The 24,984-nt window shown below is 46.6% G+C and overlaps 1 protein-coding gene across 1 annotated transcript in view; it reads left to right on the forward strand.

Annotated features, from left to right (window-relative positions):
- C4_1H19orf67 (chromosome 4_1 C19orf67 homolog) overlaps positions 1 to 24,984 on the forward strand; it is a 110,763-nt gene that overhangs the window by 17,765 nt on the left and 68,014 nt on the right. Inside the window, exons 2-3 of the mRNA XM_085651222.1 lie at positions 6,716 to 6,857; positions 7,961 to 8,061. Of these exons, the coding sequence (XP_085507348.1) occupies positions 6,716 to 6,857; positions 7,961 to 8,061 (243 nt within the window). The remainder of the gene's footprint in view (positions 1 to 6,715; positions 6,858 to 7,960; positions 8,062 to 24,984) is intronic.

Consider the following 24,984-nt stretch of genomic DNA (forward strand, 5'->3'; position numbering starts at 1 on the left):
CGGGGCTGAGGTCAGCTGAACAGGGGCCGAGCGAAGTGAAACCTTAGGTGTAGGTGGAAGCTGAGCTCAGCTGACCAGGGGCTGAGGTGAGTGATTTCTGAGGTACAGAGGGAGGATGAGGAGAGCGAAACCTGAGGTACAGAGGGAGGATGAGGAGAGTGAAACCTGAGGTACAGAGGGAGGCTGAGGCCAGCTGAGCTGGGCTGAAGAGAGTGCAACCTGAGGTACAAAGGTAGGCTGAGGAGAGTGAAACCTGAGGTACAGAGAGAGGCTGAGGCCATCTGAACAGGGGATGAGGAGAGTGAAACCTGAGGTACAGAGGGAGGCCAAGACCAGCTGAACAGGGAATGAGGAGAGTGAAATGTGAGGTATAGAGGGAGGCTGAGGCCAACTGAACAGGGGCTGAGGAGAGTGAAACCTGAGGTACAGAGGGAGGCTGAGGTCAGCTGAACAGGGGCCGGGGGAAGTGAAACCTTAGGTGTAGGTGGAGGCTGAGCCCAGCTGACCAGGGGCTGAGGTGAGTGATTTCTGAGGTACAGAGGGAGGCTGAGGCCAGCTGAGCTGGGCTGAAGAGAGTGAAACCTGAGGTACAGAGGGAGGCTGAGGCCAGCTGAGCTGGGCTGAAGAGAGTGAAACCTGAGGTGCAGAGAGAGGCTGAGGCCAGCTGAGGAGAGTGAAATCTGAGCTGCAGAGGCCAGCTGAACAGGGGCAGAGGAGATTGAGATCTGAGGTACAGAGTGAGGCTGAGCCCAGCTGAACAGGGGCTGAGGAGAGTGAAACCTGGGGTACAGAGGGAGGCTCAGGAGAGTGAAACCTGAGGTACAGAGCGAGGCTGAGGCCAGCTGAACAGGGAATGAGGAGATTAAAATGTGAGGTACAGAGTGAGGCTGAGGCCAGCTGAACAGTGGATGAGGAGAGTGAAATGTGGGGTACAGAGGGAGGCTGGGGCCAACTGAACAGGGGCTGAGGAGAGTGAAACCGGAGGTACAGACGGAGGCTGAGGCTAGCTGAACAGGGGCTGAGGAGAGTGAAACCTGAGCTACAGAAGGAGGCTGAGTCCAGCTGAACAGAGGCTGGGGAGAGTGAAACCTGAGGTGCAGAGGGAGGCCGAGGCCAGCTGAACAGGGGATGAGGAGAGTAAAATGTGAGGTGCAGAGGGAGGCTGAGGCCAACTAAACAGGGGCTGAGGAGAGTGAAACTGGAGGTATAGAGGGAGGCGTAGGAGAGTGTAACCTGAGGTGCAGAGGGAGGCTGAGGCCAGCTGAACAGGGGCTGAGGAGAGTGAAACATGAGCTGCAGAAGGAGGCTGATTCCAGCTGAACAGAGGCTGAGGAGAGTGAAACTGGAGGTATAGAGGGAGGCGTAGGAGAGTGTAACCTGAGGTGCAGAGGGAGGCCGAGGCCAGCTGAACAGAGGTAGAGGAGGGTGAAACCTGAGGTACAGAGGGTGGCAGAGGCCTGCCGGACAGGGGATGAGGAGAGTGAAACCTGAGGTACAAAGGAATGCTGAGGCCAGCTGAACCGTGGCTGAAGAGAGTGAAACCTGAGGTACATATGGAGGCTGAGGAGAGTGAAACCTGAGGTGCAGAACGAGGATGAGCCTAGCTGAACAGGGGCTGAAAAGAGTGAAACCTGAGGTGCAGAGGGAAGCTGAGGCCAGATGCACACGTTGGGCACAAAGGTACCACTTAGAGGGGTGCAGAGAATGAGACAACTACCTGCTTTAGTACTTGGGACAATGATTTTCTTTAGAAAGGGGGAAAAATATCCATCCTGTTGAGGTGAGTAACACAAGACCAAAAAAGCTGCCAAGGTTGGCTGCTAGGCCTTTTCATTGGGGTTCTATGGTAGTTAGAGGTTACTGTGTATCTTGCACCACTGGTGTGCTGGACCACGCACTGTCGTATGCAATCAAATGTCCAAGTTCTCCCTTTCAGCCCATGATGGTCTCAAGGCAGTGGTGTCAGGCAGTCTGTTCTCACTCCAGCAGGTTCGGGTTATTTGGGCTTAGACACTCAGACACAGAGTAACATCATAGATAACAGTTAATAACTTTAATGTTTCCATGGTAGTTAATTTATCAAATAAATAGTTTACTATAAATTAGTGAATTGTTGTATACTTAAGAATAGAAAATCACTCCCCCTTTCAGCTGCACCATAATTTGCCTGATTTTCCATTTTTTCTACCTTTCTATCCACCCACCCTCTTCCGACCTCTGAACCATACCCTTTGTTTCTTGTTGAAGTTTTGTGATGTTTAGCTGTGGACAAGGGGCAATATTATATACAGTGCCTGGGAGGCACATGGACCTATGCGCCCAGTTTCTGTGGTCCTGGGGCACTTACAGAAGAGGTTACAGATGCTGGTGTGGCCCTTTCTAAAACACTGATAGCACCAGAGCTACCTTAATGGGTGTTTCTTTGTTAGCATACGGGCATGGCCCAATGCTAATGAAGGAAACATTTTGCCTCTGCACACATGCTGTATTATGGATGCAAGTGCAGAGATAAGATACCATTAGGAGACACAATGACTGTGCATCACAAAGAGGTGGCCCACAATATATGCACCCCCTCTAGGCAACCCTCTGGAGGGAGTGAAGGAGGTCTCATGACCCCCCCCCCCCCCCCCCCGGGATCTCTATACCCCTATAAAGGGCAGGCCAGGTCCCACTTGCACTGTGAAAAATGGACTGGCTGCTTCAAACAGCCAGTCCAGCTTTCACTAACGTGCTGCCCACAGGTCAGCACGAGGTCATGGCTGCCATGGAGGCAGTGCATTCTATGTAATAGGGCACACGCTCCCTGTTTGCGTCGATGTACCTAGTTATGGGTGCATAACAGAACAAGCAGGGACAATGCCGCCCCTGATGCTCTTCTCTCTTGGGGAATATGTGTCTTGTGTCCAATATCACTCATCAAGTTTTGTTGCTTCCGTCTGTGATTTATTCGCTCTCAGGACCCTTCGCAGCGGCAAACAGCAAGTGGAGAAACGGTGCAACTCTTCCCAGATCGCCCCAGCTCGAATGTCCCCTGCATTCCACACCACACATTCTACCCTATGCTTATACATTCGAATATGCCAGGTGAGGAATGGTCATAACACTAATGATAAACATTAACTCTTACCTAAAGAACAAACGCAACACATCCTCCCTTCCAAAATAAAACAATAACCCTGAAAGAATCGTTAAAAAAAACGTACAGATTGAATGCTAACACAGTGATCAAGTGAACGTAAGCAAAACAACATATTGTTTTTAAGAACTCTAGGGATTCATGTCAGCTCCGAAGAATTCACTAAACTAAAAAATCACATAAACATTTAGATTTTACACAAACCCTGCCACATCTGGAAACCACTTGATGAGGAACAAGATTTCCCTCTACAGGTTTGTTAACAGGTGAAGTGGCACCATTTTCATCTCCTCCCTGTTGTTCCGAAACTATACTCTCGAGTATAGTAGATTCATTGTTATCACCCTGTTGCTCCTGAACATCCTTAATACTGTGTTGATTGATTATGATGGACCTATAATTAACAGCTCCAAAATGGTTACTGTCCAGGCATACGTCATCCACCCAATCATATGACCTGCCCCCAGGATTCTCTTTAGAATCCACATTCCCAATTTTTCCTCTGAACAATGCCAATCTTTTCGCATGCCATACTTTGCTGTCACTCAATAAAGCGGAATTGTACAATATTTTGATAACCTTTAAAGGTTCAGAAAACCTACTCTCACCCTTGCATACCAACCACCCTTTTTTTACTTTCACAACATCTCTTACTTTAAGATCTACTCTTTTTACACCCGTGGATGAATCATACCTTTGCTTGTACCTTCTCTGTCCTTGTTTCATACACTTTCTTATTGCATTGGGTGACCACTCAACCTTCCTGGTATTACTTAACCAACCCATGTTGACTATGGTGAGAGGTGGTCTACCCCTCATCAGTGCAAAAAAGGCTATGCCCCGTGGTTTTACACTTTGCAATCCTATATGCTCCCACGGTCTTCCTCACCTCCTCCTCCCAAACGATGCCATTACGGGTAGACAACTCAATGGTTCCCTTGATGACCTTATTGAAGCGTTCCACATTTCCGTTTCCCTCGGGGTGGTATAAAGATGTGGTCTTATGCACTATTCCTGTTTGTTTTACCAATGCTTTGAATACCTCTGACATAAACTGTCCTCCGTTATCAGAAACTATAATTTTTGGTAAACCCTCTCGACAAAACACCTCCTTCAAAAAATCCGCTACTGTTTCAGAATTTACCCTGGACACCATTTTGAATTTTAGCCACTTAGAAAAATGGTCTACTACCACCAGCAGGATTAATTTAGAAGTACCATCACTATTTTGCACAGGACCAAAAATATCAACTCCCACTCTCTCCCACGGCATGCTAGGCACTACTATGGTGGTTTAAATGTAACCATGGATTTGTCTGAATTGGTACAACTTACACACTCCCTTAACACCTTTTCAATCTCTTTATCACCTCCAGGCCACTAGTACGATTGCTTTACCCAGTTTTTCGTTTTTACAATTCCGAGATGTCCCTCATGACACAATTTAATCACTTTCCCTCTTAGAATCGTGGGTGGAACAAGTTTTCCCCCTCACAGCAGAAAGTCCTCATCCACAGATAATTCTACTCTTACCTGCCAAAAAGGAACAAAATCCTTACGTAAAAACTGTTTCTCCAGCCATCCTTTTATGACAATTTCTTTGATATCACATACAAACTTATCCTGTAAGAGTGAAGCAATCCAGTCTTCATGACATATACTCTGCAAATCATCTTTAGCTACTAGAGCTAATAGAGCCAGTCCATCTTTCACTCATGTGCTGCCCACAGGTCAGCACAAGGTCATAGCTACCGCGGAAGCAGTGCATTCTATCTAATAGGGCACACTCTCCCTGTTTGTGCTGATGTACCTAGATAATGGTGCACCCCAGAACAAGCAGGGACAATGCAGCCCCTTTTGGGGAACATGTGTCCTGTGCTCTGGTTCTACAGGAGCTGGTTCTGGGGGTTTAGGTGTAAACAGCTAGTGGAAACCCCAGGCGCCTGTAGTAGCACAAACTTGAGTGTGATGACACGTGTCACTCTTTCTCATTAGCACAATGTTTATCAATAAGTCCTAGAGGAGGGTGTTGATATATTGTTGTAGAAAAATGTTATGCGTCTGTGGGGATTAATTGTTTGTCTCTGTGTGCGAGGTTGTGTCCCCTAGGGACTGTGTTTGGAGATCCTCAGTGACACTGGAGCAGGATAAGGGAGTGCCATTGGTGCACTGCCCAAACCAAGTTGCCACGGGAAGGGCACTAGTGTCAAGATTACCAGACCCATGTGCTGAGGAGACTGCCTTCATCTGTTGGCCATGTACTGGCTGTGCACTGTGAGCAAGTGTGGTTCAACCATTAAATACCACTTTTCCGCAGTTTATTTACCTTTGGCAATGTAGTGGTTTATGATTTAGTGACCCTCAATGTAGTCGTTTCCAGAATATAGTTGAGTTGAAGTAGTTGTTGGAGGTTGTGAACTTGATGTTGTGGGGGGTGTGTCATTTAAACCTCGGAGGGATAAATCCCCTAATGGAGAACCCCAGTCATACATGAACTCTTAGACTAACAGATTAGTGTGAAGCATACAGCGAAGAAGTAGTGTCTAGAGCAGTTCCTTGCTTTTGAAGACTGACTGTACGTTTCAGCATTGTTCAGCTGAATAGAAAGAACAGCAAAGATCTGTACAATAACCTCCTTTAGAGAAGCAGAGGGTGAAGGGTAGAGTTGGTTTTAAGGTGACTCCTTTTGTAGATTTCACTGCAATTGTCATTAACTTTTGCATTACCGTGGCTGTTCGCTACTCAAATTCCTTTAGGCCAGACTGCAAAGAATGATAGTTTATGTCTGATATATTTACTGCTTTTGGTGTGGGGTGTTTTAGCTGTGAGTGTAAACATTCTTTAGCATATTAAGAACAGTTCACTCTAGTAGCTCTGTTGGGCACTAAATCCATGCGAACTGAGCAGTGCTGCTTAGTGGAGGGAAAAATGCTTGAGTTTTTCTTAGCTATTTTAAATTTCTCTGATTCACATTCCAATTGTTGTGTTTTTTGCTCACTGGGCCTCTACAGAGACCAATCATAGGTGAATCATCTTCGATTCTGCTTCGATAGGAGCTGTCTATGCCAAACTACTAGGGAACATTTTTCTCAAAAGGAACATAAGCAACTGCAAACCTTTCTAAACTATGTTGGGCCTCATCAGTGAGTTGCAGTTTGAGTCTTGTGGCTCAAGGAGCTGCAGAACCAATGTCTGAGCATACATATTGAAAAACAACTGATGGGTGGTACTCTTGAATCAACTCATCCACTGGTTACTATTTCAGTCAACGGAAGATCCATGCAGGGGAGCTCCTACTTTTAAAGGCTGCTTAATGGAGGTTGCCACAGTGTTGAAAGGAATCCCAGAACTTACACCCTTTGTAAGTCACATTCAGTATCTTTGTGCAGGTGATGTAGGTGGATTTCATTTGGTCTATGTTGACGCATTGGTTGTGATGATCCCAAGACTAGATTCCCTCTGGTAATCCAAAGATCAGTGCTCTGTTTGAGAGTGGAATAATACTTCTCTCTGTCCAGTGACAATGGTTGCCTGTAAAGATTGTGTGTTGTGACTTGAACTGTTTTTCTCCAGCAGGGACAGAATGCGCAAGGAACAATTCGCCAAAGCGATGCCTACATTTCTGCAGGCGTGCCAGCCGTACCTCTTTTACATAGAGTCTGTGTCCCGCGAAGCAACACCTGGCAGGAAGATGCTGCAAGATGGTGTGCAGAAACGGGTAACTTTGTTGCAGATGGCAGATGCGTGTATCCTCGCAGGAGGAACCCGAGAGTTGTGACCCCTGTAGAAGGAGAACATTATTAAAGTCTACAGATGGGTAACCTCAAAGGAGAACCTATAGATGGATAACCTCACAGTATAGACCAAGTATTGGTAATCTCATTTGAGAGTTTAAGATGAATGGCTTTCATAAAGCAAGCATAGGCTGGAAGAACAGAGACAGTGGGGCCTTCGGGGGAATGTAAAGTCAACAAGACCCTAACAAAGGGAGAAACAAATCGCAGTCGAATATACAGACGAGAATGGGCAATTTTAGAATAGGGCATAGAGACAGGTGGGACCGTACAGGAAAATGGGAGCCTTGGATGACTTTTGGTAAATGTTAGGGAAGCACACAAGATGGTAATCCTAATGGGTCAAATGGAGCATGGGGATTCGTATTGGAGCACAAGAGGCATAGGAACCGCAGCGAAGAACAATGGACTGGGGAACATCAATGCAACACAGAGAAATGGGAGCCTTAGATTGAGGAGTTATATTGGAACACAAGAGACCTCTGAACCTTAGTGAACCAGAAGAGGTTGGAGAACCTTAGTGGAACAGAGAGAGGCAGAAATCCTTGTGAAAAACATGGAGTAGGAAATTATAATGACATGCATGGAGACCTGGGTACTTTAGAGGAATGCAATACAAGAGAGTGTGAAACCTTATTAATGCACACAGGCTATAACCCTTTATGGATTCTAAGAGACTGAGAAATGAAACACACAAGACCAGGGAACCTTAGAGAAGCACACAAACAGGGTAACCTCAGTGCAGCTAACAGAGACTTGTGATCTTTACAAGAATGCTCAGGTATTGGAGGTATGCATGACTACCCACAGGCTATGGTCCTTTTCATAACATAGCAGGGGCAGCATATCATTTCAGAGCAAAGAGTCACTCTCAGAGGCACAGAGATGGGGAATCCTTTCAGTGGCACCTAGAAGATCATTTTAGGGTTTCACACACAGGGTATCCTTTCGGTGAAATAGTGCAGAGGTGAGATCCCTCTTTTGACATTGCAAATTTCCAGAACATTTTTCTTCTCTCCTTGCACAGCTCCTGGAAATTTCTCAACAACTGACAAACCGGCTGGAGCAGCTCGCACTGATGTATGCTTCTTTCGGATTTATCTCCCTGGATGACACAGACCCATGCAGGTACAGATGAGGGCTAGACCACATGTATCAAGGTGAGGTGAGGATTCAAGCATGCAGGAAATGGAGAGGCCATAGCATTGGGCTTAGCACGGGGAGATGGCGGGAACAGAACAGCAGGGTGAGATTTACTAAGATTTTACGCTGTGTTTGTGTCACAAAAGTGAAGCAAATCGGCGCAACATTTTTTTTTCCGATTTACTTTCCAGTGCTAAACTTGCCTAGCGCTGGAAATAACTTGAAAGTAACGCAAAGCAGCACATAGCTCTGCTTTGCATTACTTTGCGCGAAGGTTGCATGCCATGGGTGGAGCATGGGCATTCCCATGGAACCACCCAAGGTTTCTAAAGCTAAACCGTATTTACTAAATAAAATAGACAGGATTTAGTGTGGGAAAACTGCACCCTTTTTTTAAATAGGTGCATGGAAGGAGAAATGCTTTCATTTCTCCTTCCTTTTCCGACTTTGTACGTGTGCTGCACTGTACAGCACACATACAAAGAGGGAACATGGTTTAAATCACTCTATGCATAGTATTTTTTACCCGAAGGGTACCCTTCCAGTACAAAACCTATGCTAGACTCATAGAGACACTCTTGCACAATGGCACAAAGGCCGGCGCAAGGGAAAGGGGAAGAGAGTGCCATATTTGAGTAAATTTGGCGCTCTCCTCCTCTCTCCTTTTCACGTAGCGCAGCATTTGCGGCTGCTGCACTGTGTGAAAAAGTGGTAAATCTGCCCACAGGTCTTTTCACCAGGCCAGCCAGAAATTAGTCCTCACTTGGTGGGTACTGTCATATACCAATGGAGTGCCAAGTCAGTGGATAGTTACCTAATGCAGTTTAATTAATTAAATGCTTAAATATCTGCTTTAGAAACTATTAAAGGGCCCTTCCTCCTTAGGACCAGCGCCAGTCCCACCCGAGAATGCCCTTCAATCAAAAATTGAAAGATTAGAGAAGCTAAAGAAAAAAATTATCCTACACACATCTTATGACCCAGTATCTACAATCTAATATCATTCATGTTATCTGCAAGTTAAAAATGGACCTACAGTCTTTAAAGATGACCCTGGGCTTAGAGAAAACTTGAGTTTTGTTGCCAACAAATGTTCTCACCACTGGATGGTGCTTGATAAGCCTCTCAAGAATATATGTAAATTGGAAAAGGAAATAGCTGACTTAATTCAGGAAATGGCAGACAATCAAGCTTTGACTAATGCTAGAGAGGCACTTAATTCATTAGATAAGGCAATTAATGAATTTAGAAACATCACACATAGATAAAATGGCCAAGGACATCAAAAACGATGACAAATTCAAAACATACCCCTATTTAGCTGATAAGTATTACCAACCAAACGAAGTAGAACATCACATAAACAGAGGTTGAGGCCAACAGAGACGTTTTGTGACATTCTCAGACATCTCTGACTCAGACAGCAACCCCCAACCAGGAAAGAGTCCCTCGTCTCTTCTATCAGGCCCAACACCATGTGAACCAAACAATCAGCTTTTTTTAGATTGCCAGGGAAGACCGGGTCCGCTGAGAGAGCAGAGGCAGGGGAAGGGGCTACTTACCAACAGGAGACACATGGGGGAATGCAAATTCAACCTCCACACCTAGACCCACATCTCACTTTAGAAATGTCCCCAATCTATTTAAACAAACTATTTCACCTCCAGAGAGTGTGGTACCAAGCAGAGGCTTAAGTTTTGTGCCTACTACAAGACCATATTTCTTTATCATCAACATTGAACTACAAAAATTATTTGAAAAAAATCAGCTGAAGTATTATTTTGCTCATACCCCCTGCAAAGGACATTGTAGCATCACAGGCTTAACTTTCAATCCACCATCGCATGTTACCAGTTGAAATTCTCGCTTTTGAACCAGTTGTCACCAGAGAAATTGATCCTTATAGTCGCAGAAGATGTTATGAGATTAGGAACTTGATTCTGGTGAGTACCAAGGAAGGATTAGAAATAAGGTTTCTGAGTAAAAATGTATTTAATGTTCTCAATAATAAACATTCCAAGATATAAGTTATCTGCATTTCATGAAAAATACTTAAGCGGTGGCAATCTCCACCTTGAAGACCAAATGTTTTTGGTCTGTGAGTCTGTTCCTGGAAGCATATGCCCATATGTAGACGTTTTCACCAAGCCCTTTGTTACTGGGACATGTGCCTACATCAGTGACAGTATGGACTTTAACAATAAAGTTGAGTACTTAGCTTTTGACTGTTCCTCCCAACCCTTAATCGCAATGGACATCCAGTCCTTATAAACCAACATTCCCCAACAGGAGGCATTTAAGGTTGTCAGAGAAACCCTCTACAAGAGGTAACAACCATGTCCTATACATTCATTTCCACGCTTACAGAAATAACCATTATCCAGCACAAATTTCCAAACTTCAAATTAATTTTATTATCCGACTAAAGGTTTCGCTATGGATGCATTAATGATTTTGTAGTGTTACATACCTATTGTGATCATAACGTTCCCCACAAATATCACAACCTGGCTCAGGTAAATTGATTTAGTTTTTGTGATTTGAAATGGTAACATACCGTCTCTTGACAAATCCCACACTTGGATTAAATTGCAACAAACTCTACAAGTCACTGCTTCAAAAACAGACAGATCGTAATTCACTGTTGGGATACAACAGTTATAACCCAAACAGCCTAAGAGACAATTTGCCTTTCAGCCAATTTCTTCACATTAAACGTAATTGCACCAAGAAGGACGATTAAATCATCAAATGAGATATTCCGAAAACCAGATTATTGGAAAGGGGTTGCCTTGATTTTCATCAGGACCGTCAGCACAGCCAGCAAAGACATTAGAAAAATTGTGAAATAAGCAATAGGACATAATAAAAACAATTCTACAACAATCAGAGAAACCTTTTTTCTCTTTCAATAGTGGTGCTTACATAAGAGGTTCTGTGGTCAGAGCTGTACTTCCTGGTTGCAGACAACCAACTCTTACTTCCCAGTGGGTGGTGCCACCGATGATAGGTCATTATAAATGTTGTCAATGTAATGCATTCCAATATTTGTTTTGAGACTTCATATTTTTTATATAATAATGTAAAATATAACTTAATATGTGTAATTAACTGCAACATAAGCAGTGTGATATATGCCCTAGGATGTCCCTGCAATTTCATCTACATTGGGCAGACAACTCCAACAATCAAAGCACTAATCTTACAGCTTTGGAGAAGGATTAAATGTAGTATCATTGGATTACCTTTGGTCAAGCATTACCACACCAAATGACATTCTATTGAGGACATACAATGGCAGGTTGTTGGACCTGTTATCTCTAACCCAGGTAAGGTAACAAGGCAGCTATCCTAACCCTTTGTAAACTCAAATGGTTTGACACTGTGAAATCCATTGATCATGGCTTGGATGAACTGGATGAGTGGGGGCAAGCAAAAACACTATGAGATGATCAAATCTTGAAAATCTTGAAGAGGAGTTGTTTCCTTTGCTTCATGCTTTTACATATATTGAAAATCAAGTAGTTATAGTTAGGACCTATTTTCCATAGGAAATCCCCAACATTCCATTCCCAATAAGTCTGGCGCCGGTTGACGAATCTTCGCGCAATTTTCCAAACTTTTGGCCAGCTCCGGTCCGGTCGTATCCTGAAAGTCTCGGGGTGATTCGCCAAGCGGGGGCCGAGAAAAAAGGGGTTTTCCCCATGCAATTTCCCATAGGACCTTTAGCCGCAGCTACAGCCCGAACTGCTGAACGGAATTACACCAAATTTGGCAAAGAGGTAGTCCTCAGTTCAGACTCGTACCTTTTGCTTAAATGGTGTTAATCTGTTGAGTAGTTCCTGAGAAAATTACAGTTAAAAGTACATATATATCTATGGCACCCTTAGCGCACCCTCTGCACACCGTGCGCGCACCCTCCTGATCACGCGCTAAATGCTAATTGGCTGTCAAGTGGTTGTCAGCCTTCGAAACCAGGAACTGTTGGCAGCCATTTCGTGCCTCAGTAGAAGCGAGGCTGAAGAAGTAAGGGGAATAAGTGTGTAAAACATATAAAGGGGGCAGGGTAGAAATACTCTGACCCTCTAGACCTGCTTAGGGGATCCCAGAAGGACTCCCAGGACTCCTTTTTTTTTTTTTTTTAAATCGGCAAAAGGCGCGCTGGGTGCACGGATCCGGCCGTAAACAAAAAAAACCGCTTCTTTAATATTTAGCCCCCGGGGAGCCAGATTCGGGGGGCAAAAACCGTAAAATTGAATGGGGGGCCCAGGGGGGCCCCCAGTCCCAGGGACCGCTACCCCCCGGGGCTACAAAATAAATGGGTGGGGGGGCTGAACGGCCCTCCCAAGCCCCGGGGACCACCACCCCCCGGGGCTTTTATTATTGAGGGAGGGGGCTGCGTGGCCCCCCTCATGGAGCCCTCGACTGCCCTGGGGACCGCCACCCCCCGGGGCCGGCTCCTGCAGTGTCCTGGGGTGCCCACCCCAGGACACTGTTGATTGCTATGAGAGGGCGGGAGTCTCCCGCCCTCCCATAGCAAACTTCGTTTGGATTTTGAAAGAGAGCAGGGAAACCTGCTCTCTCTTTCAAAATCCAAACCATAATGCTTTTCCACACGGGGAGCTGCATGTCAGCAGCTCCCCATGTGGAAAAGCAATGCCGGCTCCTGAAGGACGCGGGGAGCCGGCTGGGACCGTGGGGGCGTTGGGGCTCCCCCCACGGTCCCCAATGTTTTTTATAAGCCCCGGGGAATGGGGTCCCTGGGGATAATAAAAATTAGTGATAGAAGCTACTTTTTTTTACGGTAAAATTAGGAGTCGCGCATCCTATTGGGTGCACAATGTCTCTCGCGTAGGGTGCGCGATTCCTAACGCGTTGGGTGCGCGACTCCAAAAGAAATTTGAAAAAAATAATAATAACAAAGTATTAAAAATATAGTTTAAAAAATATTAAAAAAATTATAAAAATAGTTACATTTTAAAAAAAAGTATTGTTTACAACAATTTCATTAAAAACATGTCATATTTATTAATTTTTTTAAAAATATGTAAAAAAACACTTTAATAAAAATGGTGAAAAACAGTATAAAAAACATAAATAAAGGAATTGATATACTGAAAAATAAAGATTTAGAAATCTATGAAATTCAATAAAAATCATAGGTTAGAGATAATTTATAGATAGGAATTAGCATTTAAAAAACCTTTGAAATTCACTTAAAAAAACCATAGGTTTCAGGTATTTTATAGTTAGAAATTATCATTTAAAAAACCTTTGAAATTCACTGAAAAAACCATAGGTTTCAGGCACGTTATAGTTAGGAATTAGCATTGAAAATCCTTAGAAATTCACTGAAAAAAACATAGGTTTCAGGGGCGCTATAGTTAGCTGGACATTTCCCTCGTACAAAACCATTGAAATTCCCCCTTTATAGTTAGTTCAGCTAACTATAACTCACGCCCCCGCAATGCACTGCTGATGACGTCACATATTACATCACTCATGACATTGTCAGTGACATCACTGATGACGTCATCCATGCGATAATTTGATGCATCTTCTCACAACCTAATATAGCCATTGATACACCGACTCTAAATTACATACTGCCATTCTCAAAACCATAGACACTCCAACACCAATAAGTACATAACCACTCACTGATTCTTAGGTCTACACACCCATCCACTCACTCACCCGTACAGTCACTCATACTTATGGTCACTCAGTACAGGACTATCATATGCACTCATACACCTATATACACACTCACACACCACCATTCATCCATAGAGGTACTCACACACCTACTCAGTCATGCAAATAATTAATCACACTGCTATTTACTCACCTATAGAGTTATACACACACTAGCTCAATTACTCATAAAAATACTAGCACATTCTTACCCTCTTATACAATCAATGATACAAGCACACACTCATCCATACAGCCACTCTCACAATCACATACTCACTTATAGCCATTTCTGTACTCCAACACACATATATACTGCCGTTCACATATGTAGTAAATCACACATGTACTAATGAAATATAGATTCACTCACTAACACAACCATACACACACTCACCCACCCATACAGTCCATCACAGATCTAGTCTTGAAACCATGCACCCAGTGAATCACCCACTCACTTATCTATGCACAGAGTCACACACACCCCACCCACACAAACACTCAGGCACCCATACAGATACTCAGACAACCAATCTATAACCCATATAGACAATCATGTAGCAATTTGCAAACCCATACAACCACTTACACACCAGCAGACAGACGGATACAGACATTCATACAGTTTAGTCACTAACCCATGCATTCAGTAAGATACGTTTAATCACTCACTTATAGAATCAATCACGCACCTACAAAATCATCCATTCAAACACTTATACACCCACTCATTCTTCAATATGCCTTTCCCTATATATAATAAACATATTAAAACTTTATAGAAACACACAGACACTGGATGATGTCATCAGTGATATCATCAGTGATGTCATTTGAGATGTCATCAGTGATGTCACTGACCATGTCATGAGTGATGTAATATGTGACGTCATCAGCAGTGCATTGCGGGGGCGCGAGTTATAGTTAGCTGAACTAACTATAACGGGGGAATTTCAATGGTTTTGTACGAGGGAAATGTCCAGCTAACTATAACGCCCCTGAAACCTATGGTTTTTTCAGTGAATTTATATATATATATATATCTATATATCCACTGAAAAAAACATAGGTTTCAGGCACGTTATAGTTTGGAATTAGCATTTAAAAAACCTTCGAAATTCACTGAAAAAACCATAGGTTCCAGGGGCGTTATAGTTAGCTGGACATTTCACTCGTACAAAACCATTGAAATTACCCCGTTATAGTTAGTTCAGCTAACTATAACTCGCACGCCCGCAATGCACTGCTGATGATGCCACATATTACATCACTCATGACATGGTCAGTGACATCACTCATGACATCACTGATGACATCTCAAATGACATCACTGACGACATCATCCAGTGAATGTGTGTTTTTCTGAAAATTAAATATGTTTTATATATGCTAATTTCTAACTATACCTACAGAGATAGGACATGTGAAGAAAGAAGAAAAAACGCACAGAAAGAAAAAAAAAATGCAGAAAGAAGCAAAAGAAGTCCTCAAAGATGAAGAAAAGTGCAGGAAGAAGGAAAACGTGCAGAAAGAATAAACAGAAGAGCAGAAAGAAGCCTTGTTGCAAAATCATCCTGTACCCTCAACTTTTTCAGACGGATACTGGTGGTAACTGAGTCTGACTAACCAGTTCTAGAGCCAGTGCTATGTTAAAAGACACTTAGAATACAGTGAAAACACCTACATACACTAGGGAACATTATGCGATGGGGTCCCCCAGTGATTAGCATGACCTCCTCTGTAAGCCCCTAGTATATAATAGGGCAGAGGGATTAAAACTACCTCTTAAAACGCGCCACAGGGCGTGTTTGCACACGTCACCTCAGGCCGTTTTAAGTTGGGAGATTAAGTCCCCTTGAATCCTGAGGGTCCAACTAGTCCACTAGGTACCTCCAGTAAGCGCCACAGAGCTGCGTTGCAGACTGGTGTGAAAAGGGGCACGGCCAAGTCCACTTCTCTGCAACGCAGCACAGTGGCGCTTACTGGAAGCACCTGGTGGGCTAGGAGGCCCCCAGGGAACCTCAGGATTGAAGGGGAATTATTTCCCCAACTTAAAACGCGCCACAGGGCGTGTATGCACACGTCACCTCAGGCCCTGTCCCCTCCCTTCCCCACTGTGCAAACACGCCCTGTGGCCGTTTTAAGTTGGGAGATTAAGTCTCCTTTAATCCTGAGGGTCCCTAGGGGCAAATTAGCCCACTAGGTACGTTCAGTAAGTGCCATTGCAGAGAGGTGTAAAAAGGGGCACGGCCTGCACCACCTCTCTGCAACGCAGCGCAGTGGCGCTTACTGGAAGCACCTGGTGGGCTAGTTGACCCCCAGGGTCCCTCAGGATTGAAGGGGAATTATTTCCCCAACTTAAAACGTGCCACAGGGCATTTTTGCACACGTCACCTCAGGCCCCTCCCTTCACCACTGTGTCAACATGCCCTGTGGCCGTTCTAAGTTGAGAGATTAAGTCCCCTTGAATCGTAAGGTTCCCTAGGGTCAAACTAGCCCACTAGGTACCTCCAGTAAGAGCCACAGAGCTGCGTTGCAGAGCGGTGTAAAAAGGGGGTGTGGCCTCAGAACACCTGTCTGCAACGCAGCTCCCTGGCGCATACTGGAGATACCTGTTTGGCTAGTTGGCCCTCAGGGACCCTCAGTATTGAAGGGGAATTAATTCCTCAACATACAACTCGACAGGGGGCGCGTTTGCACAATGGTGAAGGAAGGGGGCGTGGCCTGAGGTGGCATGTCTGCAAACACGCCCTGTGGTGCGTTTTAAGTTGGAGAATTAATTCCTCCTCAATCCTGAGGGTCCCTGGGGGCATCTAGCCCACCAGGTACCTCCAGTATGCGCCAGAGAGCTGCATTGCAGAGAGGTGTTCAGAGGCCACGCTCCTTTTTACAACACTCTGCAGCGCAGCTCCGTGGCGCTAACTGGAGGCCAGGGGGCACGTTTGCAGAGTGCTGCAAGGAGGGGGCGTGGCCTCCGGTGCAATGCCAGTCTTTTATTTATTTAATTTTTTTAAGAAGGGGGCTGTGTGGCACCCCTTCTTTTTCTAATTTATTGGCCCTGGGGACCCCATCCCTCAGGGCCTGCCTGCCCCCCCAATTTTTTTCTTTTTTTTTTTAAAGTTTGGAAGGGGTCCCCCTGGTCCCCCTCCCGAGGCCTTAATCCCCGGGGCCGGCCTTTCTTTTTTCTTTCTTTATTTTTTTATTAACATTTTGGGGAGGGGGGCCACGTGGCCCCCCTCCCGGGCCACTTGCAGCCCCGGGGACCCCATCCCCCGGGGCTGGCCTCTCCGTTGGGGACCGTGGGGGGCAGGGGCCGGCATTGCTTTTCCACATGGGGAGCTGCCAAGATGCAACTCCCCGTGTGGAAAAGCAATTTCGTTTGCATTTTGAAAGAGAAAGCAGGTTTCCCCGCTCTCTCTTTCAAAATCAAAACCAAGTTTGCTATGGCAGGGCGGGAGCCGCGCGGCTCCCCCCCTGCCATAGCAAACTACAGTGTCCCGGGTTTGGGCACCCCGGGACACTGCAGGAGCCGGCCCTGGGGGGTGGTGGTCCCGAGGGCCATGACAAGGCTCCAGGAGGAGGGGGCTGCGCGGCCCCCCTCCCACAATTTACAAAGCCCTGGGGTGTGGTGGTCCCCGGGGCTGGGTGGTCCATCACAGACCCCTCAATTTTAATATTTAGAGCCCCGGGGAGGTGGCGGTCCCCGGGGCGTGTGGGGGGGGGCTTGAGCCACCCCACACAGGTTATTTGTTTTTTTTAAAAAAGCTCCGGGGGTAGGGGTCGTCGGGGCTGCCGGGGGCAGTGTGCCCCCCCCCACAATAACAATTAAGTAGAGCCCTGGGGGTGGCAGTCCTCGGGGCTTGGGGGGCCTTAGAGGCCCCCCAACTTTAAACTAAGAAGCCCCGGGGTGGCGGTCCTCGGGGCTGCGGGGGGGGCAGTGTGCCCCCCCACAATCCAAATTATGTAGAGCCCTGGGGGGTGGCGGTCCCCGGGACTGGGGGGGCTAGAGGGGCCCCCCATTACATAAAAATATTGCCCCCGGGACTTGGCCCCCCCGGGGGCTAAATAGTATAGTTTTTTTTTTTGTGGCTGGATCCGTGCCCCCTGGGCGGATTTAGCCGATTTCTACACTGCCCCCTTTTTGCGTTTTGCACATTTCTTTCACTGTTTTCTTGTGCCTCGGTTCTACCGAGGCACAAGATGGCTGCCAACACTTCCTGGTTTGGAGTGTTGACAGCCAATTACCATAAAGCTTGTGATCGGGAGGGTGCGCAGATCCTGCGCGCCCATAGATATATATGTGTTTTTTCTTTTGATTTTCTCAGCAACTACCGAACGGATTTACACCATTTAACAAAAAGGGTTCTTTCTGAACCAAGAACTACCTCTTTGCCAAATTTGGTGTAATTCCGTTCAGCAGTTCGGGCTGTAGCCGTGTCTAAAGTTTGCTATGGGAAATTGCATGGGGAAAACACGTTTTGGGACCCCCCCCTTTTTTCTCGGCCCCCGCTTGACGAATCACCGTGAAACTTTCAAGATAGAAGCGGACCAGAGCGCCCCATGAGTTTTAAACATTTCGCGAAGATTCGGCAATCGGCGCCAAAGTTATTGGGAATAGAATGTTGCGAATTTCCTATGGAAAATAGGTCCTAACTATAACTATCTACTGGCGACCGCCAGTAGATAATATAGATGCTAAACTTCATCTGATAATAAAGGCGACCGAGTGTCAAAATTTACCTTGGAGTGCCGGATGCTCATTCCTAACAAAGAATGTACCTCTAATTGATCATCTGTTTATTTAAGCATATTGATTAATGATACCTGCACTCGTGATCAAGGGGTTGTCCCCGAAATGCGTTGGGTTTTGTTCAAAGCGTGAATAAATTACCGCTTTTGCAACCTTCTGGTCTTCGGCTGTTGCTTGAAAAGGAATCAACAATTGCTTTGGATATATATATATATATATTCAGTGAAAAAACCATAGGTTTCACACACGTTATAGTTAGCTGGACATTTTACTCGTAAAAAACCATTGAAATTCCCCCGTTATAGTTAGTGCAGGCAACTATAACTCACGCGACCGCAATCCTCTGCTGATGCTAATACTGTATTTAGACACTTATTTGCCCATGTCTTCTTCCATTAAATTTTAGCTATACATATATTACAAATATTTTTTTTTCATAAAGACACATATGTCATCAGCAGAGGATTGCGGTCGCGTGAGTTATAGTTGCCTGCACTAACTATAACGGGGGAATTTCAATGGTTTTTTACGAGTAAAATGTCCAGCTAACTATAACGTGTGTGAAACCTATGGTTTTTTCACTGAATTTGCAAGGTTTTTTAAATGCTAATTCCTAACTATAACGTGTGTGAAACCTATGGTTTTTTCAGTGAATTTGTACGTTTTTTTAAATGCTAAGTTACTTTACGCCGTTCGTGGCGTGCGCGCCAACTTAACGCAGTTCGTTCCGTGCGCGCACGGTGCGCTTCGCGCACCGTGCGCGCACTTTACGCAGTTAGTGCCGTGCACGCACGGTGGGCACGCGGTGCGCTACGCGCACCACGTGCCCACGTTACGCTGGATGGGCCATGTACACACGATGCGCTTCGTGCATCGTCCGCACACGGAGAACATATTATGCGCTTCGTTGAGAAACTTAATCTATTAATTGTTCCATTAAATAATATGCCATGCACAAAATGTGCCCTTCAGGCACCTTTTGCACACGGGGGAGGGGTGAATGTGGTTACTTTTTTTTTTATAATTATTTTTTACCGTACGCGTACGGTAAGCGTAATCGGCGTTTTACATATTTTCCACCTTTGTTTTTCCTCCCCCCCTCAGAGTGCGAGAGAGAAAATGGCGGCCGCCGCTTCCTGGTTTCGACCGATTCGAATGTTTACTAAGATCTAACAGCCAATCAGAATCGCGCTCGCGCACGTCACCGTACGCGTACGGTAAGCTTACGGTAAGCGCACCGTAAGCGCACCGTAAGCTGCCACAGATATATATATTGATTTAAAGGCTATTTTCTCAGGAACTACTGAACAGATTTACACCAGACCTACAAAAGGCACTTCCTTGACCTGTAGACTACCTCTCTGCCAGATTTCAAGTAACTCTGTTCAGCCGTTCGGGCTGTAGCTGTGTCTAAAGGTCCTATGGAAAAATGCATGGGAAAAACGCGTTTTGGGACCCCCCTTTTTTCTCAGCCCCCACTTAACGAATCCCCCCGAGACTTTCAGGGTAGGAGCGGAGCGTAGCGCCCCATTAGTTTTGAAAATTTCGCGAGGATTCGTCGACCGGCGCCAAAGTTATTCCAAATAGAATGTTGCGGTTTTCCTATGGAAACAGGGTCCTAACTATAACTACCTACTGGCGACCGCCAGTAGGTAATATATATATATATATATATATATATATATATATATATATATATATATATCCAACAAAAGTTGCCTGCAATGAAAGAGCCCACACAGGACGGTGAGTATAGCCTTCTCATTTATTGCTGAAAGCGGTGGGAGAAACAACAGGCTGCTGCGCAAGCATTTCAGTCCAGCCCGACGCGTTTCGTGCGGAATGCACTTCTTCATGGGCTAAGGGCTTCTCACAGAATGTAGACATCGGCAGTTTCAAACGAGCACTATTTCAAATATTCTTGCAACACGCCCAGGTGGGCGTGGCCACCCCGTGGCCTGCTGGTTGCTGTAGTGCTGTGAGTTTTCCTCTAATAAGGCGCCATGCTGCATTCTCAATACAATGAAATTAAATCCAAGTGGGTAGCGTCTCACAGTTCCGTTGTACACCCACACTCGTTTATATTCAGCAATGGCAAGTCCTGGCCTAGCGCTGCAGCGTCGGTTGGCACTGTAGCAGGACTGCACACAGGTGCTGCTGGGCTCATTCCGCGGCTCAGGCGGTGCCGCTAAACATCCAACAAAAGTTGCCTGCAATGAAAGAGCCCACATAGGACGGTGAGTATAGCCTTCTCATTTATTGCTGAAAGCGGTGGGAGAAACAACAGGCTGCTGCGCAAGCATTTCAGTCCAGCCCGACGCGTTTCGTGCGGAATGCACTTCTTCATGGGCTAAGGGCTTCTCACAGAATGTAGACATCGGCAGTTTCAAACGAGCACTATTTCAAATATTCTTGCAACACGCCCAGGTGGGCGTGGCCACCCCGTGGCCTGCTGGTTGCTGTAGTGCTGTGAGTTTTCCTCTAATAAGGCGCCATGCTGCATTCTCAATACAATGAAATTAAATCCAAGTGGGTAGCGTCTCACAGTTCCGTTGTACACCCACACTCGTTTATATTCAGCAATGGCAAGTCCTGGCCTAGCGCTGCAGCGTCGGTTGGCACTGTAGCAGGACTGCACACAGGTGCTGCTGGGCTCTTTCCGCGGCTCAGGCGGTGCCGCTAAACATCCAACAAAAGTTGCCTGCAATGAAAGAGCCCACACAGGACAGTGAGTATAGCCTTCTCATTTATTGCTGAAAGCGGTGGGAGAAACAACAGGCTGCTGCGCAAGCATTTCAGTCCAGCCCGACGCGTTTCGTGCGGAATGCACTTCTTCATGGGCTAAGGGCTTCTCACAGAATGTAGACATCGGCAGTTTCAAACGAGCACTATTTCAAATATTCTTCCAACACGCCCAGGTGGGCGTGGCCACCCCGTGGCCTGCTGGTTGCTGTAGTGCTGTGAGTTTTCCTCTAATAAGGCGCCATGCTGCATTCTCAATACAATGAAATTAAATCCAAGTGGGTAGCGTCTCACAGTTCCGTTGTACACCCACACTCGTTTATATTCAGCAATGGCAAGTCCTGGCCTAGCGCTGCAGCGTCGGTTGGCACTGTAGCAGGACTGCACACAGGTGCTGCTGGGCTCATTCCGCGGCTCAGGCGGTGCCGCTAAACATCCAACAAAAGTTGCCTGCAATGAAAGAGCCCACACAGGACGGTGAGTATAGCCTTCTCATTTATTGCTGAAAGCGGTGGGAGAAACAACAGGCTGCTGCGCAAGCATTTCAGTCCAGCCCGACGCGTTTCGTGCGGAATGCACTTCTTCATGGGCTAAGGGCTTCTCACAGAATGTAGACATCGGCAGTTTCAAACGAGCACTATTTCAAATATTCTTGCAACACGCCCAGGTGGGCGTGGCCACCCCGTGGCCTGCTGGTTGCTGTAGTGCTGTGAGTTTTCCTCTAATAAGGCGCCATGCTGCATTCTCAATACAATGAAATTAAATCCAAGTGGGTAGCGTCTCACAGTTCCGTTGTACACCCACACTCGTTTATATTCAGCAATGGCAAGTCCTGGCCTAGCGCTGCAGCGTCGGTTGGCACTGTAGCAGGACTGCACACAGGTGCTGCTGGGCTCATTCCGCGGCTCAGGCGGTGCCGCTAAACATCCAACAAAAGTTGCCTGCAATGAAAGAGCCCACACAGGACGGTGAGTATAGCCTTCTCATTTATTGCTGAAAGCGGTGGGAGAAACAACAGGCTGCTGCGCAAGCATTTCAGTCCAGCCCGACGCGTTTCGTGCGGAATGCACTTCTTCATGGGCTAAGGGCTTCTCACAGAATGTAGACATCGGCAGTTTCAAACGAGCACTATTTCAAATATTCTTGCAACACGCCCAGGTGGGCGTGGCCACCCCGTGGCCTGCTGGTTGCTGTAGTGCTGTGAGTTTTCCTCTAATAAGGCGCCATGCTGCATTCTCAATACAATGAAATTAAATCCAAGTGGGTAGCGTCTCACAGTTCCGTTGTACACCCACACTCGTTTATATTCAGCAATGGCAAGTCCTGGCCTAGCGCTGCAGCGTCGGTTGGCACTGTAGCAGGACTGCACACAGGTGCTGCTGGGCTCATTCCGCGGCTCAGGCGGTGCCGCTAAACATCCAACAAAAGTTGCCTGCAATGAAAGAGCCCACACAGGACGGTGAGTATAGCCTTCTCATTTATTGCTGAAAGCGGTGGGAGAAACAACAGGCTGCTGCGCAAGCATTTCAGTCCAGCCCGACGCGTTTCGTGCGGAATGCACTTCTTCATGGGCTAAGGGCTTCTCACAGAATGTAGACATCGGCAGTTTTCAAACGAGCACTTTTTCAAATATTCTTGCAACACGCCCAGGTGGGCGTGGCCACCCCGTGGCCTACTGGTTGCTGTAGTGCTGTGAGTTTTCCTCTAATAAGGCGCCATGCTGCATTCTCAATACAATGAAATTAAATCCAAGTGGGTAGCGTCTCACAGTTCCGTTGTACACCCACACTCGTTTATATTCAGCAATGGCAAGTCCTGGCCTAGCGCTGCAGCGTCGGTTGGCACTGTAGCAGGACTGCACACAGGTGCTGCTGGGCTCATTCCGCGGCTCAGGCGGCGCCGCTAAACATCCAACAAAAGTTGCCTGCAATGAAAGAGCCCACACAGGACGGTGAGTATAGCCTTCTCATTTATTGCTGAAAGCGGTGGGAGAAACAACAGGCTGCTGCGCAAGCATTTCAGTCCAGCCCGACGCGTTTCGTGCGGAATGCACTTCTTCATGGGCTAAGGGCTTCTCACAGAATGTAGACATCGGCAGTTTCAAACGAGCACTATTTCAAATATTCTTGCAACACGCCCAGGTGGGCGTGGCCACCCCGTGGCCTGCTGGTTGCTGTAGTGCTGTGAGTTTTCCTCTAATAAGGCGCCATGCTGCATTCTCAATACAATGAAATTAAATCCAAGTGGGTAGCGTCTCACAGTTCCGTTGTACACCCACACTCGTTTATATTCAGCAATGGCAAGTCCTGGCCTAGCGCTGCAGTGTCGGTTGGCACTGTAGCAGGACTGCACACAGGTGCTGCTGGGCTCATTCCGCGGCTCAGGCGGTGCCGCTAAACATCCAACAAAAGTTGCCTGCAATGAAAGAGCCCACACAGGACGGTGAGTATAGCCTTCTCATTTATTGCTAAAAGCGGTGGGAGAAACAACAGGCTGCTGCGCAAGCATTTCAGTCCAGCCCGACGCGTTTCGTGCGGAATGCACTTCTTCATGGGCTAAGGGCTTCTCACAGAATGTAGACATCGGCAGTTTCAAACGAGCACTATTTCAAATATTCTTGCAACACGCCCAGGTGGGCGTGGCCACCCCGTGGCCTGCTGGTTGCTGTAGTGCTGTGAGTTTTCCTCTAATAAGGCGCCATGCTGCATTCTCAATACAATGAAATTAAATCCAAGTGGGTAGCGTCTCACAGTTCCGTTGTACACCCACACTCGTTTATATTCAGCAATGGCAAGTCCTGGCCTAGCGCTGCAGCGTCGGTTGGCACTGTAGCAGGACTGCACACAGGTGCTGCTGGGTTCATTCCGCGGCTCAGGCGGTGCCGCTAAACATCCAACAACTGTGAGACGCTACCCACTTGGATTTAATTTCATTGTATTGAGAATGCAGCATGGCGCCTTATTAGAGGAAAACTCACAGCACTACAGCAACCAGCAGGCCACGGGGTGGCCACGCCCACCTGGGCGTGTTGCAAGAATATTTGAAATAGTGCTCGTTTGAAACTGCCGATGTCTACATTCTGTGAGAAGCCCTTAGCCCATGAAGAAGTGCATTCCGCACGAAACGCGTCGGGCTGGACTGAAATGCTTGCGCAGCAGCCTGTTGTTTCTCCCACCGCTTTCAGCAATAAATGAGAAGGCTATACTCACCGTCCTGTGTGGGCTCTTTCATTGCAGGCAACTTTTGTTGGATGTTTAGCGGCACCGCCTGAGCCGCGGAATGAGCCCAGCAGCACCTGTGTGCAGTCCTGCTACAGTGCCAACCGACGCTGCAGCGCTAGGCCAGGACTTGCCATTGCTGAATATAAACGAGTGTGGGTGTACAACGGAACTGTGAGACGCTACCCACTTGGATTTAATTTCATTGTATTGAGAATGCAGCATGGCGCCTTATTAGAGGAAAACTCACAGCACTACAGCAACCAGCAGGCCACGGGGTGGCCACGCCCACCTGGGCGTGTTGCAAGAATATTTGAAATAGTGCTCGTTTGAAACTGCCGATGTCTACATTCTGTGAGAAGCCCTTAGCCCATGAAGAAGTGCATTCCGCACGAAACGCGTCGGGCTGGACTGAAATGCTTGCGCAGCAGCCTGTTGTTTCTCCCACCGCTTTCAGCAATAAATGAGAAGGCTATACTCACCGTCCTGTGTGGGCTC

This window comes from Triturus cristatus, chromosome 4_1, assembly GCF_964204655.1.
Source record: "Triturus cristatus chromosome 4_1, aTriCri1.1, whole genome shotgun sequence".
Lineage (NCBI taxonomy): Eukaryota > Metazoa > Chordata > Amphibia > Caudata > Salamandridae > Triturus > Triturus cristatus.